At 46.5% G+C, this 24185-nt stretch overlaps 1 protein-coding gene across 1 annotated transcript in view; it reads left to right on the forward strand.

The window, feature by feature from the left end:
• The window catches only part of FMN1 (formin 1), a 167624-nt gene that overhangs the window by 15963 nt on the left and 127476 nt on the right, over positions 1–24185 (forward strand). Inside the window, exon 3 of the mRNA XM_054400699.1 lies at positions 10065–10126. Within this exon, the coding sequence (XP_054256674.1) occupies positions 10065–10126 (62 nt within the window). The remainder of the gene's footprint in view (positions 1–10064; positions 10127–24185) is intronic.

Consider the following 24185-nt stretch of genomic DNA (forward strand, 5'->3'; position numbering starts at 1 on the left):
CATAGTGTGCAGCATTCCCAAAGCTCCAAGTTAAATTTTCAGGCCACCAGGCTGACCATGGGAAGCTCTGTACCTTTTCTTCTAGAAATGGTGATGAACAGTGCAGCTTGCTCAGTGTCAGGACAAAGATTTCCCTGAGCATGTTCCCTGCTGCTCTGCAGCCAGGGAATTTCTGAGGGATTATGCTGCTGAGAGCTTCTTGCCAATTTATTTTCATATGAAGTGTTCCTGCGTGTGGCCTGTGGTTAATGAAGGAATGTCTGGGGGCAGGGGGGGGGTTCTTTTTCTTTTCATGTGGTAGAAATTGATTTAAATACTTGCTCTTTGAGTTTGATTTGGTTTGCTGGACAGTGCTAACACCTAGGAGCAAGTCAGAAGGAATTGATCTTTTGTTGGTGAGACAGTGATAGGAATGGGAGCTGAAAATGCTGACCGAGGTAGGTGTTGGAAGTAATGGATAAAAAAAAGCAGGGAGTCTGCCTGGATTGCCCTCTGGGATGCCTATTTAAACCTACAAATTCCCTGTGTGAAGCTTCAGTCCAATCTCTCTTATGGTTTTGTCTCCAGCTCACCTAAAGCTTTCGGAGGAGGGAGCTCCAGGTGGGTGGAACGGTGTCGTGTTGTCCGTCTGTCTGGTCTCTGGTGCTCTTGTTACTGTGAAGGCAGCACTTACCTGTTGTGGATGCAATAGAGACAGGAAAGGCAGAGTCTGCAGCACCCAGCACCATTTAGGACCAAAAACTCAACAAAGACTGCAGAAGGTCTGTAGTGTAGAGGAAGAACGTTCAGGACTGTGGCTTACCTTACTTCAGCTTCAGCGGCTGTGATCACACTGAAGAAGGTCAACAAGGACAAGGGCAGGGTCCTGCTGCTGGGGAGGAATAACAGCAGGCACCAGCACAGGCTGGGGCTCATCCTGCTGGACAGCAGCTCCACGGAGAAAGACCTTGGAGCGCTGGTGGGCAGCAAGTTCTGCATGGGACAGCAATGTGCCCTGGTGGCCAAGAGAGCCAATGGGATCCTGGGGTGCAGCAAGAAAAGTGTGGCCAGCAGGGCTAGGGAGGTTCTGCTGCCCCTCTGCTCTGCCCTGCTGAGACCACAGCTGCAATCCTGTGTCCAGTTTGGGGCTCCCCAGTTCCAGAGAGACAGAGACCTGCTGGAGAGAGTCCAAGGGAGAGCCAGGAGGATGCTTAGGGGACTTGAGCATCTCCCCTGTGAAGAGAGTCTGAGAGCCCTGGGGCTGTTTAGTCTGGAGAAGAGAAGGCTGAGAGGGATCTGATCAATGTCTATCAATTTGTGACAGTTGAGGTAGTAGGGCGGTGTTTGGTGGTATTTTGGATGAAGATTGCCAGGTTTCATTCTGGTGGGATGAAGGTAGTGAACCTGTGTACTTTTTATAAACATGCTGCTTTGGTTTGGTGCTGAGCCTGTAGAATCCATAATGTTCATGAAGGACTTCACACTGCTCTCAGGAAGAAGTTCTTCAGTAGGAGGGTGCTGAGACTCTGGCACAGGCTGCCCAGGGAGGCTGTGGCTGCCTCCTGCCTGGGGGTGTTGAAGGCCAGGCTGGATGAGGCCTTGAGCAGCTGAGTCTAGTTGAGAGGTGTCCCTGGGCATGGTGGGGAGGTTGGAGCAGAGGAGCTCTGAGGTCCCTTCCAACCTGAGCTTGGGCTCCAGATACTTTTGGTTTTAAGTTGCTATTGAAGAGGATAAATGTTTATAAATGTCTGAGGGGCTGGGGGTCAAGAGGGAGGGGACAGGCTCTGCTCAGCTGCACCCTGGGATAGGACAAGGGGCAATGGATGGAAACTCCAGCACAGGAGGTTCCACCTCAACATGAGGAGGAACTTCTTGACTGGGAGGGTCCCAGAGCACTGGAACAGGCTGCCCAGAGAGGTTGTGGAGTCTCCTTCTCTGGAGCCTTTCCAGCCCCATCTGGATGCGTTCCTGTGTGACCTGTGCTGGATTCTCTGCTCCTGCTCTGGCAGGGAGGTTGGACTCAATGATCTTTGGAGGTCCTTTCCAACCCCTAACATCCTCTGATCCTGCATAAAACCTTTTGCTGTCATACCTGTGTGCCCCTAAGGCTCTCAGTGCATTTGTGTCCTCTCTGCTGCAGCAGATGTGATGTATAAAAGCTTGCACCCTTTGTCCATTGTTTCACAATTCAGGACTTGTTGTCTTCACACAGTTGCTGTCTGTGATTCTGTGACGGATTCCATTTCTGCCTTCTTTGAGCAGTTTGAGCCCTTTGTTCACCTCTTGTCCGTTCACCCATTTTTAGTTGTTTGGTTTTGCTTCTTTAGCTGTTCCATTGTCCTTCCACAATAATTCTCTTATCCATTTACAGGCCCTGTTTAATGCAGTGACAGGACACACAGAGTTGCTTCCTCTGTGCTGTGGGCTTTTAGTTAAAACACAATCTCATTTCCTTCTTGCAACCTATTACTTATTATAGAATCACAGAATTGTCAGGCTTGGAAGGGACCTCAAGGAGCATCCAGTTCCAACTGGGCAGGGACACCTCACACCAGAGCAGATTGCCCAGAGCCTGTTCAGCCTCACCTTGAATACCTCCAGGGATGGAGCCTCAACCACCTCCCTGGGCAACCTGTGCCAGTGTCTCACCACCCTCATGGGGAAGAATTTCTTCCTAACATCCAATCTGAGTCTACCCATTTCTAGTTTTGCTCCATTCCCCCCAATCCTGTCACTCCCTGACACCCTAAAAAGTCCCTCCCCAGCTTTCTTGTAGCTCTCTTCAGATACTGGAAGGCCACAAGAAGGTCTCCTGGGAGCCTTCTCCTCTCCAGACTGCACAACCCCAACTCTCTCAGTCTGTCTCCAGAGCAGAGCAGCTCCAGCCCTCTGCTCATCCTTGTGGCCATTCTCTGGACACCTTCCAGCATCTCCAGATCCTTCCTGGAACAGAGGCTCCAGAACTGGACCCAGAGCTCCAGGTGTGGTCTCAGCAGAGTGGAGCAGAGGGGGAGAATCCCCTCCCTGCCCTGCTGGCCACACTTCTCTTGCTGCAGCCCAGGCTCTGCTTGGCTCTCTGGGCTGCAAGTGCTCACTGCTGGCTCATGCTGTTGAGCTTCTCATCCCCCAGCACCCCCAAGGCCTTTTCTCCAGGGCTGCTCTCAAGCCATTACTTCATGGTAGATGTTAATTGCAAGCTTTAACATTTCAAATGTTGTAGTACTTTATGATAAAGAAAATATTATTAAAAGCTCCTTGCCTCTAGATTCAGATTTCTTTTCCTAACACACTGATAGCTTTTCAGTCAAGGTTATTTTTGTATAATCCATATTGCTTACACACTTTAAAGTCATGAAGTAGACTGATAGCAACTCTGGAAGTCAGCTAAGGAAGAATGTATCCAAATATTGGTTGGAAAATCAGATCAAATACTGATTAGAGTTACCTTTTCCTGCCATTCTGTGTCTGTATCATAACTAAAGTTCTGATGCTGTCTATTATTGACTATATCTAAGGATGGCAGAACAGGATCCACAACATTAGCCTGGCTGATCTCTCGTCAGGTTTTGTTCCTAATCACATTCTAAAACCATAGAGTTGAACAAGGAAATTTCAAATGTGTTGCTCTCAAACTTTAACAAGGTAATTGTTAGGAAAAGTGTGCAATTAATTCTTTCCTGCAGGACATTGTCTGCTTGCAGAAGCTTTAAAGCCAGCAATGCACATTCATGGAAGAGGAATCCACTTGCAAACTAGTAAATATGCAAACAGCCTCTCTGGTTTAGAAAGTTCCTGAATTGCAAATCAGGTTGCTGGAAGTGTACTGGAAAAGTACAATTTACCCTTTTGCAGGCTTTAATTTTTCACATCACCTGCTTTTTGGCTACTGAGACAGGTGAAATAGGCTTCTAGCTTGTCTCAACAAAGGGATATCATTTTGTTCACTAAGAAACTGAGTTACCTTCACTTCACAGTCACCACTCTGCATTGAGGGACTTCTCAGTTTACCTCTTCAGGGGTCTGTAAAATGAGGAACAAACACAGACTTTGTGTTGTGCCCCCAGATCTCTGTAAAGCAGGAATAGGTGACAGGGAAAAGTAAGGTGGTGGTGTTTAATTCATCATAAGAAGGACACAGAGCTGCTGGAGTGAGTCCAGAGGAGGCCACAAAGATGATCCCAGGGCTGGAGCAGCTCTGCTGTGAGGACAGGCTGAGGGAGCTGGGGGTGTTCAGCCTGGAGAAGAGAAGACTCCAGGGGGACCTCAGAGCTGCCTGCCAATAGCTGAAGGGATCCTGCAGGAAGGCTGCAGAGGGAATTCTCATCAGGGTGTCTAGAGACAGGCCAAGGGGGAATGGTTTGAAGCTGAGTCAGAGCAGGGTTAGAGTGGAGCTGAGGAAGAAGTTCTTCAGTAGGAGGGTGCTGAGACTCTGGCACAGGCTGCCCAGGGAGGCTGTGGCTGCCTCCTCCCTGGGAGTGTTGAAGGCCAGGTTGGATGTTCTAAAATGCATTGCAGCTACCAGCAGGTGTAACAAATATTTCTATTTATTTAAGACTTTCTGGTGTATATTTGCTTTCTCTCACTGGCTTAGAGAAAAACTTTCTGTTTGATGAAAGTTTGCTGGAGCTGCAGTGGTTGGAATTAGTGACTGAATGAAGCATCAAGCTGCATGAGTAAAAGGTATGCCTGAATGGGCAACAAATTCCATCATTTATTACTTTTTTTCCTTTTTTCCCCCCTTGGGATGGAGTACTCTGAAAACAAGGAAACAAGCAGTAAATGAGAAGTGGAAAATGACAGTTAAGTTAGAGCTGTTTGGAGCTGCTTCTGTCCAGTGAATTGTTTGCTTTTCTGCTTGTTTGCCTTTTGTGAAGGACCAACAGTTTTGTGTTCTCAGTGCTGAGATCCTTGTTTGTCTGGGGTCATTTTTCAGCATAGGAGCACTTGCCATCTGATTTTATATCTTGTTTCATGATGCCCTTCAGAGCAATCTCTGCATTCTGTGATCTCCACCCTCATCCTTTTTGGGCACCATGTGCCAGTGTTTCCTGATGTTTAGCCAAACCCTTCTGTGCTTCAGTGTGGGCTCAGGCTGGTTCTGTCACTGGGGACCACTGAAAGGAGCCTCTCTCTGTCTTCTAGTGTGAGGTGTCCCTGCCCATGGCAGGGGGGTTGGAACTAGATGATCCTTGTGGTCCCTTCCATCCCTGACTGATTCTATGATTCTTTACACCCTGCTTTAGAGATCCAAGCTGATCTTCTAGAAGTGCCCCCAGGCAACCAGCAGCAGAGCAAGAGGACACAGTCTCAAGCTGTGCAGGGGAAAGTTTAGGCTTGAGCTTAGAAAGAAGTTCTTCACAGGCAGAGAGATTGCCCTTGGAATGTGCTGCCCAGGGAGGTGATGGGGTCAATGTCCCTGGAGGTGTTTAAGAAGGGACTGGATGAGGCCATGGTCTGGTTGATGAGTTAGGGTTGGGTTGGACTTGATGATCTTGGTTGGTATCTTCCAACCTGATTGATTCTGTGATTCTTGCCCATGAAGATGGTGAGACACTGGCACAGGTTGCCCAGGGAGGTGGTGGAAGCCTCATCCCTGGAGGTTTTTGCAGCCAGGCTGGATGTGGCTGTGAGCAACCTGCTGTAGTGTGAGGTGTCCCTGCCCATGGCAGGGGGTTGGAACTGGATGCTCCTTGAGGTCCCTTCCAACCCTAACAATTCTGTGCCTGTGTGATCTCATGTCAGACAAGACATGCCCACTCCCCCCTAGTTTGGGTGATGTCAGCAGAGCTGTGTTTTCTGAGCTTTGGAAGCCTGTCACTATGCTGGATAATAGCAGGTTGGTTGTGCAGCATCCTGCTGAACTTGCCTAGGCTCCCACAAAGCCTGCCAGGAAGACAGTGGCTGTAGGGCATAAATGTGTCAGCTGTCCCCAGTGCAGAGATTGCTCTGAAGGGCTTTATGAAACAAATTAGATGCAAATCATCTGGCAAGTGGCTCCAACCCAAGCCATGCTATGGTTCTGTGATGTGAGTTTATTGCACGGCAGTTAAATGTATTTCAGTATATCAATTTATGATGCCCTTGCTTTTATGCTGTACAATGCTTTGAGTAATGAATTAGGTTTATGAATTCTTACCATCTGGTACTTTCAAAGCATGCTTTTGAGGAATAAAGAAAGTATAAAAGAGCTGCTACTCTCTGCCTTGCCTCTGCTTTAGAAGGAAGATTAACCAAAGCAATCTCCAGAACTTCTTATGTCTGAGAAGTGATGAAAGCCATCTGCCCACCTAAAGTGTTGGCACCTTGAGTTGAGTGCTGGCACCTTGCTACATACCTGCCTCAAAAGTGGCACACCTGCCTTCTTTGAAACTCTGTAGCTTTTCATGCTGGCTTAGGTTTCATCCATGGGAGTTCCTCCATCATTCTCTTGGCATAAACATTTGTGTACACAGGATCAGAGGATGTCAGGGGCTGGAAAGGACCTCCAAAGATCATTAAGTCCAACCCCTCTGCCAGAACAGGACCAGAGAATCCAGCACAGGTCACACAGGAACACATCCAGATGGGGCTGGAAAGGCTCCAGAGAAGGAGACTCCACAACCTCTCTGGGCAGCCTGTTCCAGTGCTCTGGGACCCTCCCAGTCAAGAAGTTCCTCCTCCTGTTGAGGTGGAACCTCCTGTGCTGCAGTTTCTCTCCACTGCCCCTTGTCCTATCCCAGGGCACAACTGAGCAGAGCCTGTCCCTGTCCCCTCCCTCCTGACCCCCAGCCCTCAGCTATTGATAGACATTGATCAGATCCCTCTCAGCCTTCTCCTCTCCACACTAACCAGCCCCAGGGCTCTCAGCCTCTCCTCCCCAGGCAGTGCTCCAGTCCCTTCAGCATCCTTGCAGCCTTGCCTTGGACTCTCTCCAGCAGATCCCTGTCCCTCCATGCAGAACTTGTTATCCACCAGCACTCCCAGGTCTTTCTCCTTGGGGCTGCTCTCCAGCAGATCCCCTCCCAGCCTGTCCTGCTGCAGTTGATTATTGCTTCCCAGGTGCAGGACTCTGCACTTCTCCTTCTTGACCCTCAGTAGGTTCCTCTCTGCCCAGCTCTCAGTCTGTCCAAGTCTCTGAATGGCCTCACAGCCTTCAGGTGTCTCAGCCAAGCCTCCCAGTTTGGTGTCATCAGCAAACTTGCTGAGCAGACTCTGTCTGTCTGTCTGTCTGTCCCCTCATCAGTGTCATTGAGGAAGATGTTTAACAGGACCAGAGCCAGCATTGATCCCTGGGAGACTCCACTAGTCCCAGCTCTCCAGCTGGACTTGGCAGCATTGAGCTAGGAGAACCAGCAGCAGAGGCTGGGAATGGCAGACCTGGTGAATGATCTGCCTCTGGTGCCAGAGAAGGGCTGTGTCAGCAGAGGTGAACTATGACTCTTTTGCCCAAATCCCAAAGAATGTTAAGTATAGGGCAGGCCCCCACAGAGAGTAGATCTTTTGTTAAGAGAGAGCTGCAGATCTCTCTCCTCCTGCTAGCCACACTAAGAGCTGATTGTTAGCAGCACTTTCAAAGGCTGCTGTGTGCCTCAGTTACCATGTGACCTCAAGGAGCAGAACAGCAAGGCAGGATGTTGGCAAGGTTCATGCCCTGCAAACTCAGGCAGTGCTTACCCAGCTGAGGTGCCAGAAGGGTCACAGCTGTTCCTGGGGACCTGAGGCTGCTGCTTTGTTAAGTCTGCCTAGGTGAATCTGAAACCCTCAGCACAAGAAGGCCATGGACCTCATGGAGCAGGTCCAGAGGAGGGGCAAGAAGATGATCAGATGAATGCCTCTGCTACAAGGACAGGCTGAGGGAGCTGGGGGTGTTCAGCCTGGAGAAGAGAAGGCTCCAGGCAGACCTAAGAGCAGCCTGCCAGGACCTGAAGGGGCTACAAGAAGGCTGCCAAAGGCCTGCACGGACAGGACCAGGGACAATGGTTTGAAGTGCAGATTGAGATTGGATGTGAGGAACAAGTTCTGCACCAGGAGGCTGCTGGAATGCTGCAACAGGTTGCCCAGGGAGGGATTTGAGCCCCATCTTTGGAGATACTCAAGGAGAGAATCAACAGGGCTCTGGGCAAGCTGTTCTAGTGGAGGATGTCCCTGCTGAGTGCAGGGGGCTTGGGCTGGATGACCTTTAGAGGTCCCTTCCAACCTAAACCATTCTAGGATTCTAATATCAAGAAGTCAAAGGAACTAAGAGCAGAAAATCTGGAAGTTCATAGACCTAACCAGTTGTGATTGCAGCAGAGCAGTCCTGCAGTCTTCCCTTGCTGGAATGTTCTAAGTAAAGGCTTGTTAGAGAGGATGTAGGGATTTAGATGTTATTCCTAGGTGGAATCACTGAAGTTGTGCCTGGTGAAGCATCTGTCCCTTTTGATTTTGTGTATCAAAAGAGCTGCTTGTATATAGGAAGCTTCACCTGCAGCTGAACAAGACCAGCTCTGCATTACAGTACTCCACATCCTCTAGATTTCAAGGTGATGACCAGGTTGTGTTTCTTTCCCTCTTCTCTCTATGTTCTCTCAACAGAAAAAAAGAACAAAATGAAAGAAAACAAAACAAAACCCCCAAAAAAAGCCTAAAAAAAAAACCCCAACCCAAAAATTACCTAGGCACTGTGATAATTTCCTGACCTGGTCCTTTGGCTCATGCTTTGATGTTCTTCTGGGTTTTTAGCAGCTGCACTGTTCCAGACCCCTTAGTGTTAGAGAACACAGAGTGAAATGGAAAGGCTTGGGACTATTTCTAACCTTGTTTAAATTAGGAGTTGATTCTTTTCTTCCAGTTGAAGAAGGAGAAGCCAAGCCAGGGGACTGGAAATAGACTCAGGGATTAATTTTGCTTTAGAAGCAGGTAGCAGTGGGATATTGATAATCTAAGAGTGAACTCCAGTTGCCTGTTCAGGTTTGCTGCAGCTTCTGGGCCAATGTCTTACATCAGTACCAAGCTGTAAGGAAAGTCTTCTGCTTCTTTGGCCAAATGCAGCCATGCAATGGATTGAGGGACAGCATAGCTGGAGGCCCAGGTGGTAAATGTACACCTTAACAATCCAGCGATCACTAAACCTGGGTAATCCATGTCCAGCCTCCTCCTGTCTTTACTGCTGGCTCAAACTTCTCTGACTTTCAAGTTTCATGCTTTTAACTCTGCTGTACCTTTGGGTTTTGTTGTGCTCGTGCTGAAGGGAAGAGCTGTGCAGTACTCTGTGAAGGCACTTAACCTCTCTAATTCATCTTCATCTGATAGAATTAAGGCAAAGAATTCTTTTGTATCTCTTGCTGTTGGGTACCTTTCCAGGTGTTCATCTGTGTTTGTGATTGCTCTTTGATCCAGCTGGCTTGTCTGCAGTGATTGTATGCTTGCACTTCAGTCTAAATCACTGTATCTAATGCCTGTGGGTTTGTATTTCAGATGAGTGTGCATGCATGGGCACCTTCTGATGTCCCAGCATCTCTACCTTCATCTGCAGAGCTAAGCAAACCTGAACTTTCCTCTTGTTATTGCTATCTTGACATCTTTTCCCCAGTTTTCCCTGTCAGAATGGAAGATCTCTTCCATGTACCTTCTGTTCTCAGAGGAAAATCTGCTCAAGTGGTCTTACAAATAAGGACAATAACTGTGCTCAGATTTTCTTTTGCATCTAATTGTACACCAAGATCTCTCACACCTGCATTTTGGACCTGGTGGTGCTGTCTGAAACACACAGAGTCACAGAAACATTCAGGTTGGAAGAGACCCTCAGGAGCACCAAGTCCAACCCACAACCCTACTCTACAAGGCTCACCCCTAAACTATAGCCCCAAGCACCACAGCCAAACCACCTTGAAACACAGCCAGGCTTGGGGACTCCACCACCTCCCTGGGCAGCACATTCCAATCCTTGACCACTCTGTCTGTGAAATGTTTTTCCTGTTGTCCAGTCTAAACCTCCCCAGACATAGCTTGAGGCCATTCCCTCTTGTTCTGTCACCTGTGAGAAGAGACCAGCAGCAGCAGCACTGTGCTGGAGCTGACACCTTCCTTTCTTACTCTAATGCAATGTACTGTTCTTATTTTCACAGAGTACCAAGCTGCCATTTTGCATTTAAAGAGAGAGCACAAAGAAGAAATTGAAACATTAAAGGTAAGCTTTTGGAATGATTGTTGTTTTTTTTTTTTTTCCTTCCTTTCCCTGACTCTGGAGGAGTTTAAACATTTCAGTAGCACAAACATAAAAACTACTTGCCATCAAATGTGTTAAGAGCTTGTTTCCTTCTACAAGTGATTGATTTTCATCTGGCTGCCAGCTCAGGATGAATGTAGTGGTGATCCATAGATGCACTTCTGTATGATGGCAGAAAGGCCTTTGCCAGGGCCATGGGCAGTGGCATTGAGGGCACCCTCAGCAGGTTTGCCACTGACACCAGGCTGTGTGGTGTGCTGCACTCACCTGAGGGAAGGCATCCATCCACTCTCTCTTCCTTGTTGCTTCTGCTTACCACTGCCTCCATGCCCCTTCCTTAACAGCCTGCTAGGGGTGTTCAGCCTGGAGAAGAGGAGGCTCAGGGGAGACCTCATTGCTCTCTACAACTACCTGAAGGGAGGTTGCAGCCAGGTGGGGGTTGGTCTCTTCTCCCAGGGACCAGCAGCAGAACAAGAGGACACAGTCTCAAGCTGTGCAGGGGGAAGTTTAGGCTGATCTTAGAAAGAAGTTCTTCACAGACAGAGAGATTGGTCATTGGAATGTGCTGCCCAGGGAGGTGGTGGGGTTGACATCCCTGGAGGTGTTTAAGAAGGGACTGGATGAGGCATTTAGTGCCATGGTCTGGTTGATGAGTTAGGGTTGGGTGATCAGTTGGACTTGGTGATCTTGGAGGTCTCTTCCAACCTGGTTGATTCTGTGATTCTGTGGTTCTGTGCTGCTTGGTTATTGGACCTCAGCCCAAGCTGGTGTAAGGCATCAGGTTGGTGAAAGATGCATAGTGCCTAAATTGCTGTGAAATGTTGCCCTGGTGGCTGATTTCCAGCAGTTAGTGTTTTAAGGCTTTCCTGAAATAGACTCTGCATGTAGCTTATGGTGTCCAGTACTGATGAATAAATTAGCATCACATGCTGCTCTGACTTCTGAGTGCTGGGCCAACAGAGCAGTGCTCCTGGCTTCTTCCTCTATGACCTTGACAATGGATTCCTTGTCCTAGAATGTGACCCCTCATAGATGCATCCTTTTGCCTTGTACAGTTGTTTTGGAGCTCTTAATTTCTCTGGAAAGTGTGGAACACCATGTGAAAATTTATATATAGTGCCAGAGGAATGGCTAAAAAGTATTTAGGCTGGAAATACTGAATTCCTGTCCTCTTACTATGTCCAAAGAAGGTCAAGACTGAAGTTATCCATTTTGTGAAGAGAATGTCCAATCTTCTTGTAGCATGTTGTGTATCTTTCCTAGTGGGTGAAATCTGAGACTGATGCTGCTACATGGGCTTGCTGCTTTGAGAAATCAGAAATTGTTAGTTCTACTTGGAAGTTTTAGTAGTTTTCTGAATGAAAAGGTGTCACCACACCTGGCTGGACAGCAGAGTGCAGAGGGTTGGGATCAGTGGCACAGAATCAGCTTGGAGGCCTGTGACCAGTGGTGTTCCCCAGGGGACAAGTTTTGTTCAATAGCTTCATCAGTGACCTGGCTGAGGGCATTGAGAGTACCCTCAGCAAGTTCCTGATGATACCAAACTGGGGGTGGCTGACACCCCTCAGGCTGTGCAGCATCCAACCAGAGCTGGACAGGCTGAGAGCTGGCTGCAGGCAAACCTCATGAAGGGCAATAAGGACAAGTGCAGAGTCCTGCAGCTGGGCAGGAATAACAGCAGGCACCAGGACAGGTTAGAGACTGCCCTGCTGGAAAGCAGCTCCACAAAGAAAGACCTTGGAGTGCTGGTGGGCAGCAAGTTCTGCATGGGACAGCAAAGTGCCCTTGTGGCCAAGAGAGCCAATGGGATCCTGGGGGGCAGCAAGAAAAGTGTGGCCAGCAGGGCTAGGGAGGTTCTGCTGCCCCTCTGCTCTGCCCTGCTGAGACCACAGCTGCAATCCTGTATCCAGTTTGGGACTCCCCAGTTCCAGAGAGACAGAGACCTGCTGGAGAGAGTCCAAGGGAGAGCCAGGAGGATGCTTAGGGGACTTGAGCATCTCCCCTGTGAAGAGAGCCTGAGAGCCCTGGGGCTGTTTAGTCTGGAGAAGAGAAGGCTTGGATGGGATCTTATCTATCAATATCTGAGGGGTGGGTGTCAGGATAGCTCTGTTTGGTGGTGCCCAGTGACAGGACAAGGAACAACAGGCTGCCCAGAGAGGTTGTGGAGTCTCCCTTCTCTGGAGACTTTCCCAACCCCACCTGGATGCATTCCTGTGTGGACTATCCTGGGTGATGCTGCTCTGGCAGGGAGGTTGGACTGGATGATCTCTGAAGGTCCCTTTCAACCTCTAACATTCTGTGATTCTGTGATTTAAAGCTTTTCTCCCCTCATTCATTCCCCCTTAAGAGGCTCTTTCCATGTTCCCAGTGTTCAAACATATTTAAAAAAGCAGTTGTTTTTTTTTTTCACTCTCCCAATCTCTGTTGTTAGCCTTTCTTATTTTGTCTTCAGTTTCAAAGGATTTTTTTTCCTGGGGCTTTGTGATTCATTTAAAAATTATTGCTTTTCCCTGAAATAGTTTCAGTGTGTAATATTTGAAGATAAAAGCAAGAGGGCAGGAGTTTTATTCAATCTTTGTGTTACCAGTGTTTGCCCTGCTAAAAATGGAATGCATTAGAGATGCATTAGAGAAGGCCAAGCATTGTCTATATAGTCTCTTTCTTGTGGCTTTTCATTATGTGAAGATATGTTTTAAGATTAAAAAAAAAATAGGAATTTCTACACCCTGCAATGCATATAGAACTTCACATCATCAAATTTTATAGGTGAATCTATAGGGAGGTCAAATTGTGTCATGATTTAGAGTGTAATAACTTGTTGCATTTTATTCTTTGGAGGTACAACTGAAAAAAATACGGAATGATAGAATGGTTTGGGTTGGAAGGGACCTCCAAAGGTCATCCAGGCCACCCCTCTGCAGTCAGCAGGGACAACCTCAACTAGATCAGGTTGCTCAGAGTCCTGTCAAGCCTCACCTTGAGTATCTCCAGGGATGGAGCCTCAACCACTTCCCTGGGCAACCTGTTGCAGAGTTCCACCTACCTCCTGGTGCAGAACTTGTTCCTAGTATCTAATCTAAATCTGTATAGTAGAAATAAAATCTTAGGTTTTCCCCACGTGCCTTTAACTGCAGATCCTAATTGCTGTGTTCAGAGCACTTCTGGGATTTTTTTTCACCCATTCCTTAAGGTGTAAGAATATTTCTTTATTAAGACATAAGAATATTTCTTGTCTCCACTGCTGGATTTCTTCCTTTCCCTGCCGCTGCCACTAGATGTCAGCTGAGGCTTTCTGAAGGTCTCAAAGCACCTCACAGGTTCTCCAGGTGGCTGCAAGTTCCATGCTTCTAAACTGTGGAAGTTGCTGTGATGGTAGCATCCTGCCTGCTCTTCGTGGATCTGGCACAGCCTTAGGTTTAGGTTGTAGGTTGTGGCCTTGAAATTACAGAACCACAGAGTCACAAAATGTTAGGGGTTGGGAGGAGCAGCAGAGATCATCCAGCCCAATCCTCTGCCAAAGCAGGATCACCTAGGGCAGGTCACACAGGATCCAGACAGAGATCTGCTGAGGAAAGTCCAGGGGAGGCTACAAGGATAATTATGGGACTTGAATATCTCTGCTATGAAGAAAGACTGAGAGCCCTGGGGCTGTTAGTGTGGAGAGGAGAAGGCTGAGAGGGATCTGATCAATGTCTATCAATAGCTGAGGGGTGGGGGTCAAGATGAAGGTGCCAGGCTCTTTGTGGTGTTACCCAGTGACAGGACAAGGAACAACAGGGACAAGCTGGCACACAGGAGGCTTCACCTCAACACAAGGAGACATTTCTGTATGGTGAGGGTGTTGGAGCCCTGGAGCAGGCTGCCCAGAGAGGTTGTGGAGTCTCCTTCTCTGGAGACATTCAGAACCCACCTGGATGTGTTCCTGAGTGATCTGCCCTGTGTGATCCTGCTCTGGCAGGGGGGTTGGACCAGGCAATCTCTAGAGGTTCCTTCCAACCCCTAACACTCTGTGATTCTGTGATCTATAAGTAGAGATTGAAGAGCAGTGGCTAAAAGTGGCACAAAACAAGTTTTAAGAGTGTGGAAGAAAAAGGAACATGAAATGGAAAGGGACAACAGCAGTCAAAATTGTCTGAGAAAGTCAAAATGATTAATTTTTATTCTGTAATGAGACCACAAAGGCATAAAAACATCTTCTCAGTTACTGTATGAAATACTAAATCATTGCCTATGTGCCAGCCTGCCTTCACATCCCTCATGCTTCAGATCTGCTTCCCTGGCCCTTTGTCTTTACCTTTCCTCACTGATTTTCCTTCACAGCCTGTGTGAATCCTTCTATTGCTCTTTCTTTTCACTCTGAGCATAACAAAAGCTTCTCTCTTCCTACAGTTGGAAAGTTGTAATTGGGCTGTGGGAGGGCAGTGGTGAAGTGTTGAAAGCTGCTGTGTGCCAGAATGCTTATTTAAAAAAAAAACAAAACAACCTCCCCTTGATAGCAGAGGGTGATGTAACTTTCATTTTGACAATTTAAAATGTCTTTTGTTTATATGTAAATGTGAAATTGCATTTCAGTTTCACAAAGCACATCAGAAATGAGATGCTTTGAGATCGAATCAAAACATTTTGAAAAGAGCTGAATTTGTCTAACTATTTTTCTTTTTTTGGTAGATAGTTTATTACCAAAAAAGTGGAGACTTTTTTTTTAACAAATTCATTCAAAATTTTTCTTACCTGGCCGCTCTTAGCTTTGTGTGAATTCGTGTAGGGGACAGAAACCATCCCTGGATGTGCTCAAAGGTCATTCAGATGTGGTGCTTGAGATGTGGTTTAGGGGTGAGCTTGGCAGAGTAGGGTTGATGGTTGGACTTGGTGATCCTGGGGGGGGTGCTTTTCCAACCTGAATGATTCTGTGACTCCACAGTTTTTCAGAAGCCACTCTGCTTTGAAATCTACCATTGACATCTGGGGAGGGGGGGGGGAGAGAAGGGGGCAATGCCAAATAGTGTTGAAAGCTTGGCTGTCCCACAGTGCTTCCCCACTTCTTAAACGTTGTTTGGTTAATTTGCTAACCTCTGGTAGTAAAATTTTGCTTCAGGCTGCTGCCATTTGAGTTCTACCCTTTACAAGATACAGTGCATCTGTAAGGTGGCCAGCTCCTTTGTCTGTTCTGGGCTGGATTTTCCTTGTCCCTGTATGCACAAATGGAAGGAAATCTGTGTCATGCACGCTTGTGTCTGCTGAGTTGGAGCTGCAGCTCAAAGAGCAGCCAAGGTCAGCAAGGGTTTATTAGTCAGGCTTTTCTAATGAGCTGCTCAGGCTTTTCAGCACTGCCATGTGGTGCTACTGATGAAGGTCTCCCAGCTTGTGGTTAATTATTAATACTGCTCTGCCTGACTTGAACATTTGCAGTCTTTTGTACTTGGCTGCTAAATGTCTCACCACAGTGTGTGTACTCCGTGGCTTTAGGAACCTTCTTCGTGGCTACTTGGCCCTCGTGAAGGAATTCTCCCTGTTCAGTGCACTGCAAGAGAGTGAAATATAAAGACATAGAAAGTAGGGGAAGGAAGGCAGTGGAATCCTATGAAACTGTATGAAAATGTCAATTTCAGTACTCCTGAAGTTCCCAGAGAAGGGGAGTGAGATTATCTGTAAAGTAGAAAAATCCCAGCATGGGAAAAATCAGCCTGCAATGAAAGATGTCCATGGTAATGCTAGAGGAGGAGTAGCAGTCTAGGGAATGATAGCAAAGGACACAAGCAATAAAACAGGAACTTTCTACAGGCTGCATGCAAGCAGACAAAGCTAGCAAGATCTCTTGGAGACGCTTGTTGGCAATTGCATCTTCATTCAAAAAGGAATCCTGGACTTTTTGTGGTGTGTGAAGATATTCCTCAGTTCAGTGCTTGATTATGTTTTAAAAACTTGGACTTTCTGAGGGCTATATTCCTGTCCTCCTCTATAAGCAAATTAGTGATGAGGTTTGAAGTACCTCAGCTGTTCTCTGATCACAGGATCACACAGAATAGCTCAGGTTGGAAAGGACCTCAGAGATCATCTCCACTACCTCCCCACCATGCCCAGGGAAACCTCTCAGCTAGACTCAGCTGCTTAAGGTCTCATCCAGCCTGGCCTTGAACATTGCCAGGCAGGAGGCAGCCACAGCCTCCCTGGGCAGCCTGTGCCAGAGTCTCAGCACCCTCCTACTGAAGAACTTTTTCCTCAGCTCCACTCTAACCCTGCTCTGCCTCAGCTTCAACCCATTCCCCCTTGGCCTGTCTCTGGACACCCTGATGAGAAGTCCCTCTGCAGCCTTCCTGCAGGATCCCTTCAGCTATTGGCAGGCAGCTCTCAGGTCCCCCTGGAGTCTTCTCTTCTCCAGGCTGGACACCCCCAGCTCCCTCAGCCTGTCCTCACAGCAGAGCTGCTCCAGCCCTGGGATCATCTTTGTGGCCTCCTCTGGACTCACTCCAGCAGCTCTGTGTCCTTCTCCTGCTGGGGACAGCAGAACTGGAGGCAGGATTGGAGGTGAGGTCTGAGCAGAGCCAAGGGGCAGAATCCCCTCTCCTGCCCTGCTGCCTGCCCTCCTCTAGATGCAACTTAGGACACGATCCCCCTGCTGGATGCTTACAGGAAGCAAAATTCTTCCTTCTGTTCTCCATTGACTTCTTATTTTCTGTATTTTTGATGCAACGAGTGCTTCCTTATTTTCCTTTAGTGCTTTCCTTCCTTATTTTCCTTTAGTGCTTTCCTTCCTTATTTTCCTTTAGTGCTTTCCTTCCTTATTTTCCTTTAGTGCTTTCCTTCCTTATTTTCCTTTAGTTGTGTGTTCACATATGATTGTTTTGTATCAGAGAGTTTAAATATTCAGCAAGGCTCTTTCCTTTTGTTGCACTGAGTTCATGTCGGTGCTGCTCTGTTTCCATCCGTGTGGTTTCACTGTAAGAAGTCAGTTTTGCCTGGGTGTCAGCTGCACAATGCACTCAATTCCACCTCCATCCAAGGCTTCTCCTTCTGGATTTGAGAAGTTGCCAGCAGTGTGGAACACAGTGCAAGGCTGTTTCGCTCTGTTGTGCTCTCTAGTGAAAATGTGCAGAGCAGCTATGGCTTAATTTAGAGCCTTAAAACCTCATCAAGGCTGAGCCTCCTGCTTAAATTAGACACATTAGAAAATGCTCTGCTTGATCAGGACTAAAATGAAATTCCTCTAAACGAAATTCATTGCCAAGCTCTGCACTTATAAATGAGTTTGGGGAAGTTAATCTATTTAATCTCATTGAATAAGTTCGTTATGTGCTCAGGGGAATGGAGGAGCACAAAACCCACAAACATGATGACATTAAAATGAAATTGTAACTTAAATTTACAGTTAATTAAATTGAAAATTAAATTTAAATTACATATTAAGATAATATTAAATTAATTTTAAATTAAACATTAAATTACACGTTACTATTAAATTATTTTAAAATTAAATATTAATATTAAATTCATGTAAAATTAAATGTTAAACTAATATTAAATTTATTTTAAATTAAATTTTAAATTAATTTTAAATTAAAATTTAAATTCATTTTAATTTTATTTTAAATTTTAAGTTAATATTAAATTATTTTAAATTGAATTTTAGATTAAATTTTAAATTAATACTAAGTTAAATTTAAATTAAATTTTAAATTAATACTAAATTAAATTTAAATTAAATTTTAAATTAATACTAAGTTATATTTTAATTAAATTTTAAATTAATATTAAATTAAATTAAAATTAATTTTAAATTAATACTAAGTTAAAATAAAATTAATTTTAAAAATTAATTTTTAAATTAATTTTGAAATAGAATTTTAAATAATAATTTGAATCGAATTTTAACCCAAAATTTAAATTGAATCTTTAATTCAAATTTTCATTTTAAATTTAAAACTGAATTTGAAATTGGACTTTTAAAATAAATCTTGAATTTTAAAATAAATGGTAAATTGTTCTTTAAACTAAATTTTAACTTTAGTTTCTAAAATAAATTTTAAACTAAATTTTAACTTCAATTTAAAAATAAATTTTAAGATGAATATTTAAATTAAATTTTAATTGAATTTTAAAGTAAATTTTAAATGGAATTTTAAAATTAAATTTTTAATTGAATTTTAATTTTTAAGTAGATTTTTAAAAGTTAAATTTTACACTGACTTTAAAAGTAAATTTTAAATTGAATTTTAAATTGTAAATTGATTTTTTAATAATAAATTTTTCATTGGATTTTAAACTAAATCTTAAATTGCATTTTCAATAGAAATGTAAATTAATTTACATTTTAATTTAACTTTTAAATGTTAATTGTTACATTTTAAACTAATTTTGAAATTAAATTTAAACTGAATTTTAACTGAAGTTAAAGTTAAATTACGACATTTTTGGAAGCCCCCTGTAAGGTAGGAAATAATTGTCTGCAAGGGAAATGAGGTGAAATGTGAGCATGGGAGTCCAAAAGCCTCTAAGAATCAAACAGTAGCAATGAAATGGGAAGTCAAAGCTCTGAAACAAACCTTTTATGCATATTCAGTAAAGGCTCTGCAGAGGTAGTGCTCATTTTGCCTCTTGCATCTCCTGCTGCTGAGCAAGTCTTGATTTGGCCACTTCCCCAAAGCTGCCAAAGGTCCCAAAGGCACCAAAGCAAAACCGCTCAGGCAAAACTCAGTTCCACTGATTGATGGATGCCACAGGTCACACTGGGTTAGGTGGGGATGGTGCTGGCTTAGGTGGGGATGGTGCTGGCTTAGTTGGGGATGGAGCTGGGTTAAGTGGGGATGGCTCTGGGTTAGGTGGGGATGGCTCTGGGTTAAGTGGGGATGGTGCTGGCGTAGGTGGGGGTGGCTCTGGGTTAGGTAGGGATGGCTCTGGGTTAAGTGGGGATGGTGCTGGCGTAGGTGGGGATGGCTCTGGGTTAGGTGGGGATGGTGCTGGGTTAAGTGGGGATGGTGCTGGCTTAGGTGGGGATGGCTCTGGGTTAGGTGGGGATGGCTCTGGGTTAAGTGGGGATGGGCTGGCTTAGGTGGGGATGGCTCTGGGTTAGGTGGGGATGGCTCTGGGTTAAGTGGGGATGGTGCTGGCGTAGGTGGGGATGGCTCTGGGTTAGGTGGGGATGGTGCTGGGCTAAGTGGGGATGGTGCTGGCGTAGGTGGTGATGGCTCTGGGTTAGGTGGGGATGGCTCTGGGTTAAGTGGGGATGGTGCTGGCTTAGGTGGGGATGGCTCTGGGTTAGGTGGGGATGGCTGGGTTAAGTGGGGATGGTGCTGGCGTAGTGGGATGGCTCTGGGTTAGGTGGGGATGGCTCTGGGTTAGTGGGTGGCTGGTAGTGGGATGGCGCTGGCTTAGGTGGGGATGGTGCTGGCTTAGGTTGGGGATGGCTCTGGGTGGTGGTTAGGTGGGGATGGCTCTGGGTTAAGTGGGGATGGTGCTGGGTTAAGTGGGGATGGTGCTGGCTTAGGTGGGGATGGTGCTGGCTTAGTTGGGGATGGCTCTGGGTTAAGTGGGGATGGTGCTGGCGTAGATGGGGATGGCTCTGGGTTAGGTGGGGATGGCTCGGTTAAGTGGGGATGGTGCTTGCTTAGGTGGGGATGGTGCTGGCTTAGTTGGGGATGGCTCTGGGTTAGGTGGGGATGGCTCTGGGTTAAGTGGGGATGGTGCTTGCTTAGGTGGGGATGGCTCTGGGTTAAGTGGGGATGGTGCTGGCGTAGATGGGGATGGCTCTGGGTTAGGTGGGGATGGTGCTGGCTTAGGTGGGGATGGCTCTGGGTTAGGTGGGGATGGCTCTGGGTTAAGTGGGGATGGTGCTGGCTTAGGTGGGGATGGCTCTGGGTTAGGTGGGGATGGCTCTGGGTTAAGTGGGGATGGTGCTGGCTTAGGTGGGGATGGCTCTGGGTTAGGTGGGGATGGCTCTGGGTTAAGTGGGGATGGTGCTGGCGTAGGTGGGGATGGCTCTGGGTTAAGTGGGGATGGTGCTGGCTTAGGTGGGGACAGTGTTGGCTTAGGTGGGGATCACCCTTCAAAGGGTGCTTTGAACCAGAAGTCTAGGAGCCTGCCTCCCAACCCCCTTTTTGATGATGAGGAAAAGCAGTCTACAAGAAGTGGGAAGATGTGTAGAGATGTGAGAGGTGGAAAATGGTGACAGGGAAACTTGGATGAGGCTGGCAAGCTGGATGGAGAAAGAAATAGGCTGGAAGTGAAGACAGAAAGTTGTAGGGGATAGACTGCAGTGATTATGGGCAAGAAAGCCAGGGGCGTCCTGGGGTGGATTAGGAAGATGTGATGAGGAGGTCTAGAGGGGTTCTTTTCCCCTCTCCTCTGCCCTGCTGAGGCCACATCTGGAGTATTGTGTCCAGTTCTGGGCCCTCAGTTCAAGCAGGACCTCAGGGAACTGCTTGAGAGAGTCCAGCACAGAGCCCCAGAGCTGCTGCAGGCAGTGGAACATCTCCTGTGAGGCCAGGCTGAGGGAGCTGGGGCTTGGAGCTTGGAGCTGAGGAGCCTGAGGGCTGCCCTCATTGCTGGGGATAAAGATGTGCAGGGCTGGAGCCAGGCTCTGCTCAGGGATGGCCAAGGACAGCACAAGGGGCACTGGGGGCAAGCTGGAACAGAGGAGGTGCCAGGAGAACAGGAGGGAAAACTTTTTCCCTGTGAGGGTGCTGGAGCCCTGGAGCAGGCTGTCCAGAGAGGTTGTGGAGCCTCCTTCTCTGGAGACTTTCCAGCCCCACCTGGATGTGTTCCTGTGTGAGCTGCCCTGGGTGACCCTGCTCTGGCAGGGGGTTGGACTGGATGAGCTCTGGAGGTCCCTTTCCCCCCCTAACATTCTGTGATTCTGTGGCTTGGATTTGGGCATCCCAGTGCAGGTTTTATTTCTCAGTAGCCAATTCACCCCAGAATGTAGATCTTAGACTGAATGCAGTCAGTTGAGGATTTGACTTTGTCTTTGTTGGTCAGTACACAATATCCTTCCTTGTTTATTGATCAAAATGTGATCTGATTGTAGATAGCTTTGTGGTGGATTTTTCCACTGTCACAAGTTTTAATTTGCCAGACTATTTCTTCTTTTCCTATAAACTGGATTTTTTAGGGTGTGTTTGGTAGGTGTGTGATCTCATTGGCTGTATTTTGGGCACAGAAGTGTAAGGTTTGTAAATTCATTGTGATGCTTTTGTTCATCTCACAGTTGATTGTTACCTTGCAGCTTGGATGCCAGAATAGCAAGATAGTCACTTAGAAAACAAGGTGGGTCATTGGGATCTTATCCAAAGGGTGGTGGTCAAGGGCTCCATGTCCAGATGGACATGGGTGACAAGTGCTGTCCCTCAAGGGTCTGTACTGGGACCAGTGCTGTTCAATATCTCCATCAATGCTACCAACAGTGAGACTGAGGCACCCTCAGCGAGTTTGCAGATGACACCAAGCTGAGTGGTGCTGCTGATAAGTCTGAAGGATGAGATGGATGCCTTCCAGAGGGACCTGGACAGGCTGGAAAGTTGGAAGGAGAATCTCCTGAGGTTCAACAAGGCAAAGTACAAGGTCCTGCACCTAGGCCAGCATAGGTATTCTTAGCATTCTTAAAACAAAATTTCTCTTCTCACAGAAAGAATATGTTCAGTTTCTGCAAGTGTGGAGGTACTTTGTTGCCAGAGCAAACTCTCAACAGGATTTGGCTGCCTATTTCCTGTTGCAAAGTAGAATCCCTTGTTACCTGTTAGCCTTCTACAGATAACTTTATCTTGGCTTGCTGTTTCCCGTCTCCTGTCCTTACACTACCTTTTGCTGCAACCAAATCATTGGTTGCCACGGAAGAGAATGTGATCTGTATCATGACTTTCGTATGCAGTTACATGGTGTTGGCTTAAGGGACTTAGCTTGGCTGCTGCTTGCCAGGAAATTAGTTCTCGACCCTGTGAAGCAATGGTGAGCCTAAACTCTCTTTTCCTCCTCACTGCCTCTCCAAAAGAAAAGGAAGAAAAGGGAAAGAAAAGGAAGAAAAGGGAAAGAAAAGGAGGTTGCATTACAATTCTGCCTGCATCAGCCACACTAATAAAATCAAATTCAGTGTTGGTTTACGACTTGGAATTTATGTGACTGCACAGGATCAAAGGATTTGTATCCCACTGGACTGCAAGCTCTGTAGTTCATGGCAAAAAACCCCCCAAAACAACAAAACTCATCAAAAAGAACATTTTAGTAGTAAGGCTTTTCATTTTAATCAGCCACAGCAATAAAAAAGCTGTTAGGTGTCCAAAAACATTCTCCCAAGATCAGAGACAACTTGCTCCCTACTACAATCACTTTTCTTATTGGATCCATACTGCCTCTGTAGTTTTTTTTCTTTGTCACTGAAACTTCATCATCAAATTGTTTTCAGCCATTTATTTTTTCCTTCAGTTTTCATATTTTACCTGCTAAATGATGGTATTGATCAGGAAAAGCAATGATATAATTTCTCTGGCAAAGGAGAAATGCTGTCTGTTCTTTGAAGTAAATTGTCACCCAAAGAAGTGATGTAACCAAAATAAAGATTTAAATAGTGGCCTGTATTTTATACATTCTATTTTCAAATATTTGAATATTTATTCCCCTTGGATATAATCTTTTGAACATTTCCACAAAGCAATTATACAGTGTCCTGAGACTAATGCAGGAGCTGCAGGTGAGAAACAGAAGAGGGAAAGAACTACAATATTTGCAGTTGTTTGGATTTGGTGTGTTAGTTGTTCAGAGCCTTGTCCAGCTTCCAATTTTTATTGTAAGTCATAGAATCATAGAATGGTCTGGGTTGGAAGGGACCTCAAAGGTCATCCAGTCCAACCCCCTCTGCAGTAAGTAAGGGCAACCTCAACTAGATCAAGCTGTCCAGAGCCCTGTGGAGCACCACCTTGAATATCTCCAGGGATGGAGCTTCAACCACCTCCCTGGGCAACCTGTTCCAGTGTTCCACCACTCTCATGGTGCAGAACTTGTTCTTCACATCCAATTTAAATCTGCTCTTCTCTAATTTGAAGCCATTGCCCCTGGTCCTGTCCTTGCAGGCCTTTGCAAACAGTCCCTCTGCAACCTTCTTGCAGCCCCCTCAGGTCCTGGCAGGCTGCTCTTAGGTCTGCCTGGAGCCTTCTCTTCTCCAGGCTGTACACCCCCAGCTCCCTCAGCCTGTCCTCATAGCAGAGCTGCTCCAATCCCCCGAGCATTTTCATGGCCCTCCTCTGGAGCTGCTCCAGCAGTTTGATGTCCCTCTTGTGCTGGGGGCACCAGAACTGGATGCATCACCCTAGGTGGGTTCTCAGGAGAGCAGAGCAGAGGAACAGAACCACATCTCTCATCCTGTTGCTCTCACAGCTTTTGATACAGCCCAGGACATGGTTGACTTGTGGGATGTCAGTAACTATTGCCAGCTCCTCTTGAGTTTGTCATCAGCTGACAGCCCCAAGTCGTTCTCCTCCAGGCTCCTCTTGAGCCACTGCTCACCCAGCCAGGATCTGTGCTTGGGATTGACCCAGGTGTAGGACCTTGAATTGGCCTTGTTGAAATTCATGAGGTTGGCTTGGGTGCACCTCTCAACCTGCCCAAGTCCCTCTGGATGGATCCCTTCCCTCCAGTCTGTCAGCCAGGTCACACAGGTTGGTGCCAGCCTCAGACTTGCTGAGTTGCCTCAGTCCCCCTGTCCGTGTCTCTGGCAAAGATGTTAACCAGCACTGGTCCCAGTACCAGCCCCTTAGGAATGCCACTTGTCACTGGTGTCTGCAGTAGAACACATCACATTCCAGCTGTAAAGCTGACAGAAGAGGATCCATAACTGTGTAACATGCTGTGCAGGACCATCAAAGTTGTTAGAGATGTTTCTCCAGATGTGGGAATTCATGATGTGTGTAGGATTTTGATGATTACCAAGAAATTTTCAAGCATACATCAAGAGGAGTTCTCTCTGGGTGTTTGTCAGATGCTATGGAGAGGGATTTACTTCATAACACATTAGGAAAAATTTTTTCCCAGCAGGAGT

Source organism: Indicator indicator, chromosome 4, assembly GCF_027791375.1.
Source record: "Indicator indicator isolate 239-I01 chromosome 4, UM_Iind_1.1, whole genome shotgun sequence".
NCBI lineage: Eukaryota > Metazoa > Chordata > Aves > Piciformes > Indicatoridae > Indicator > Indicator indicator.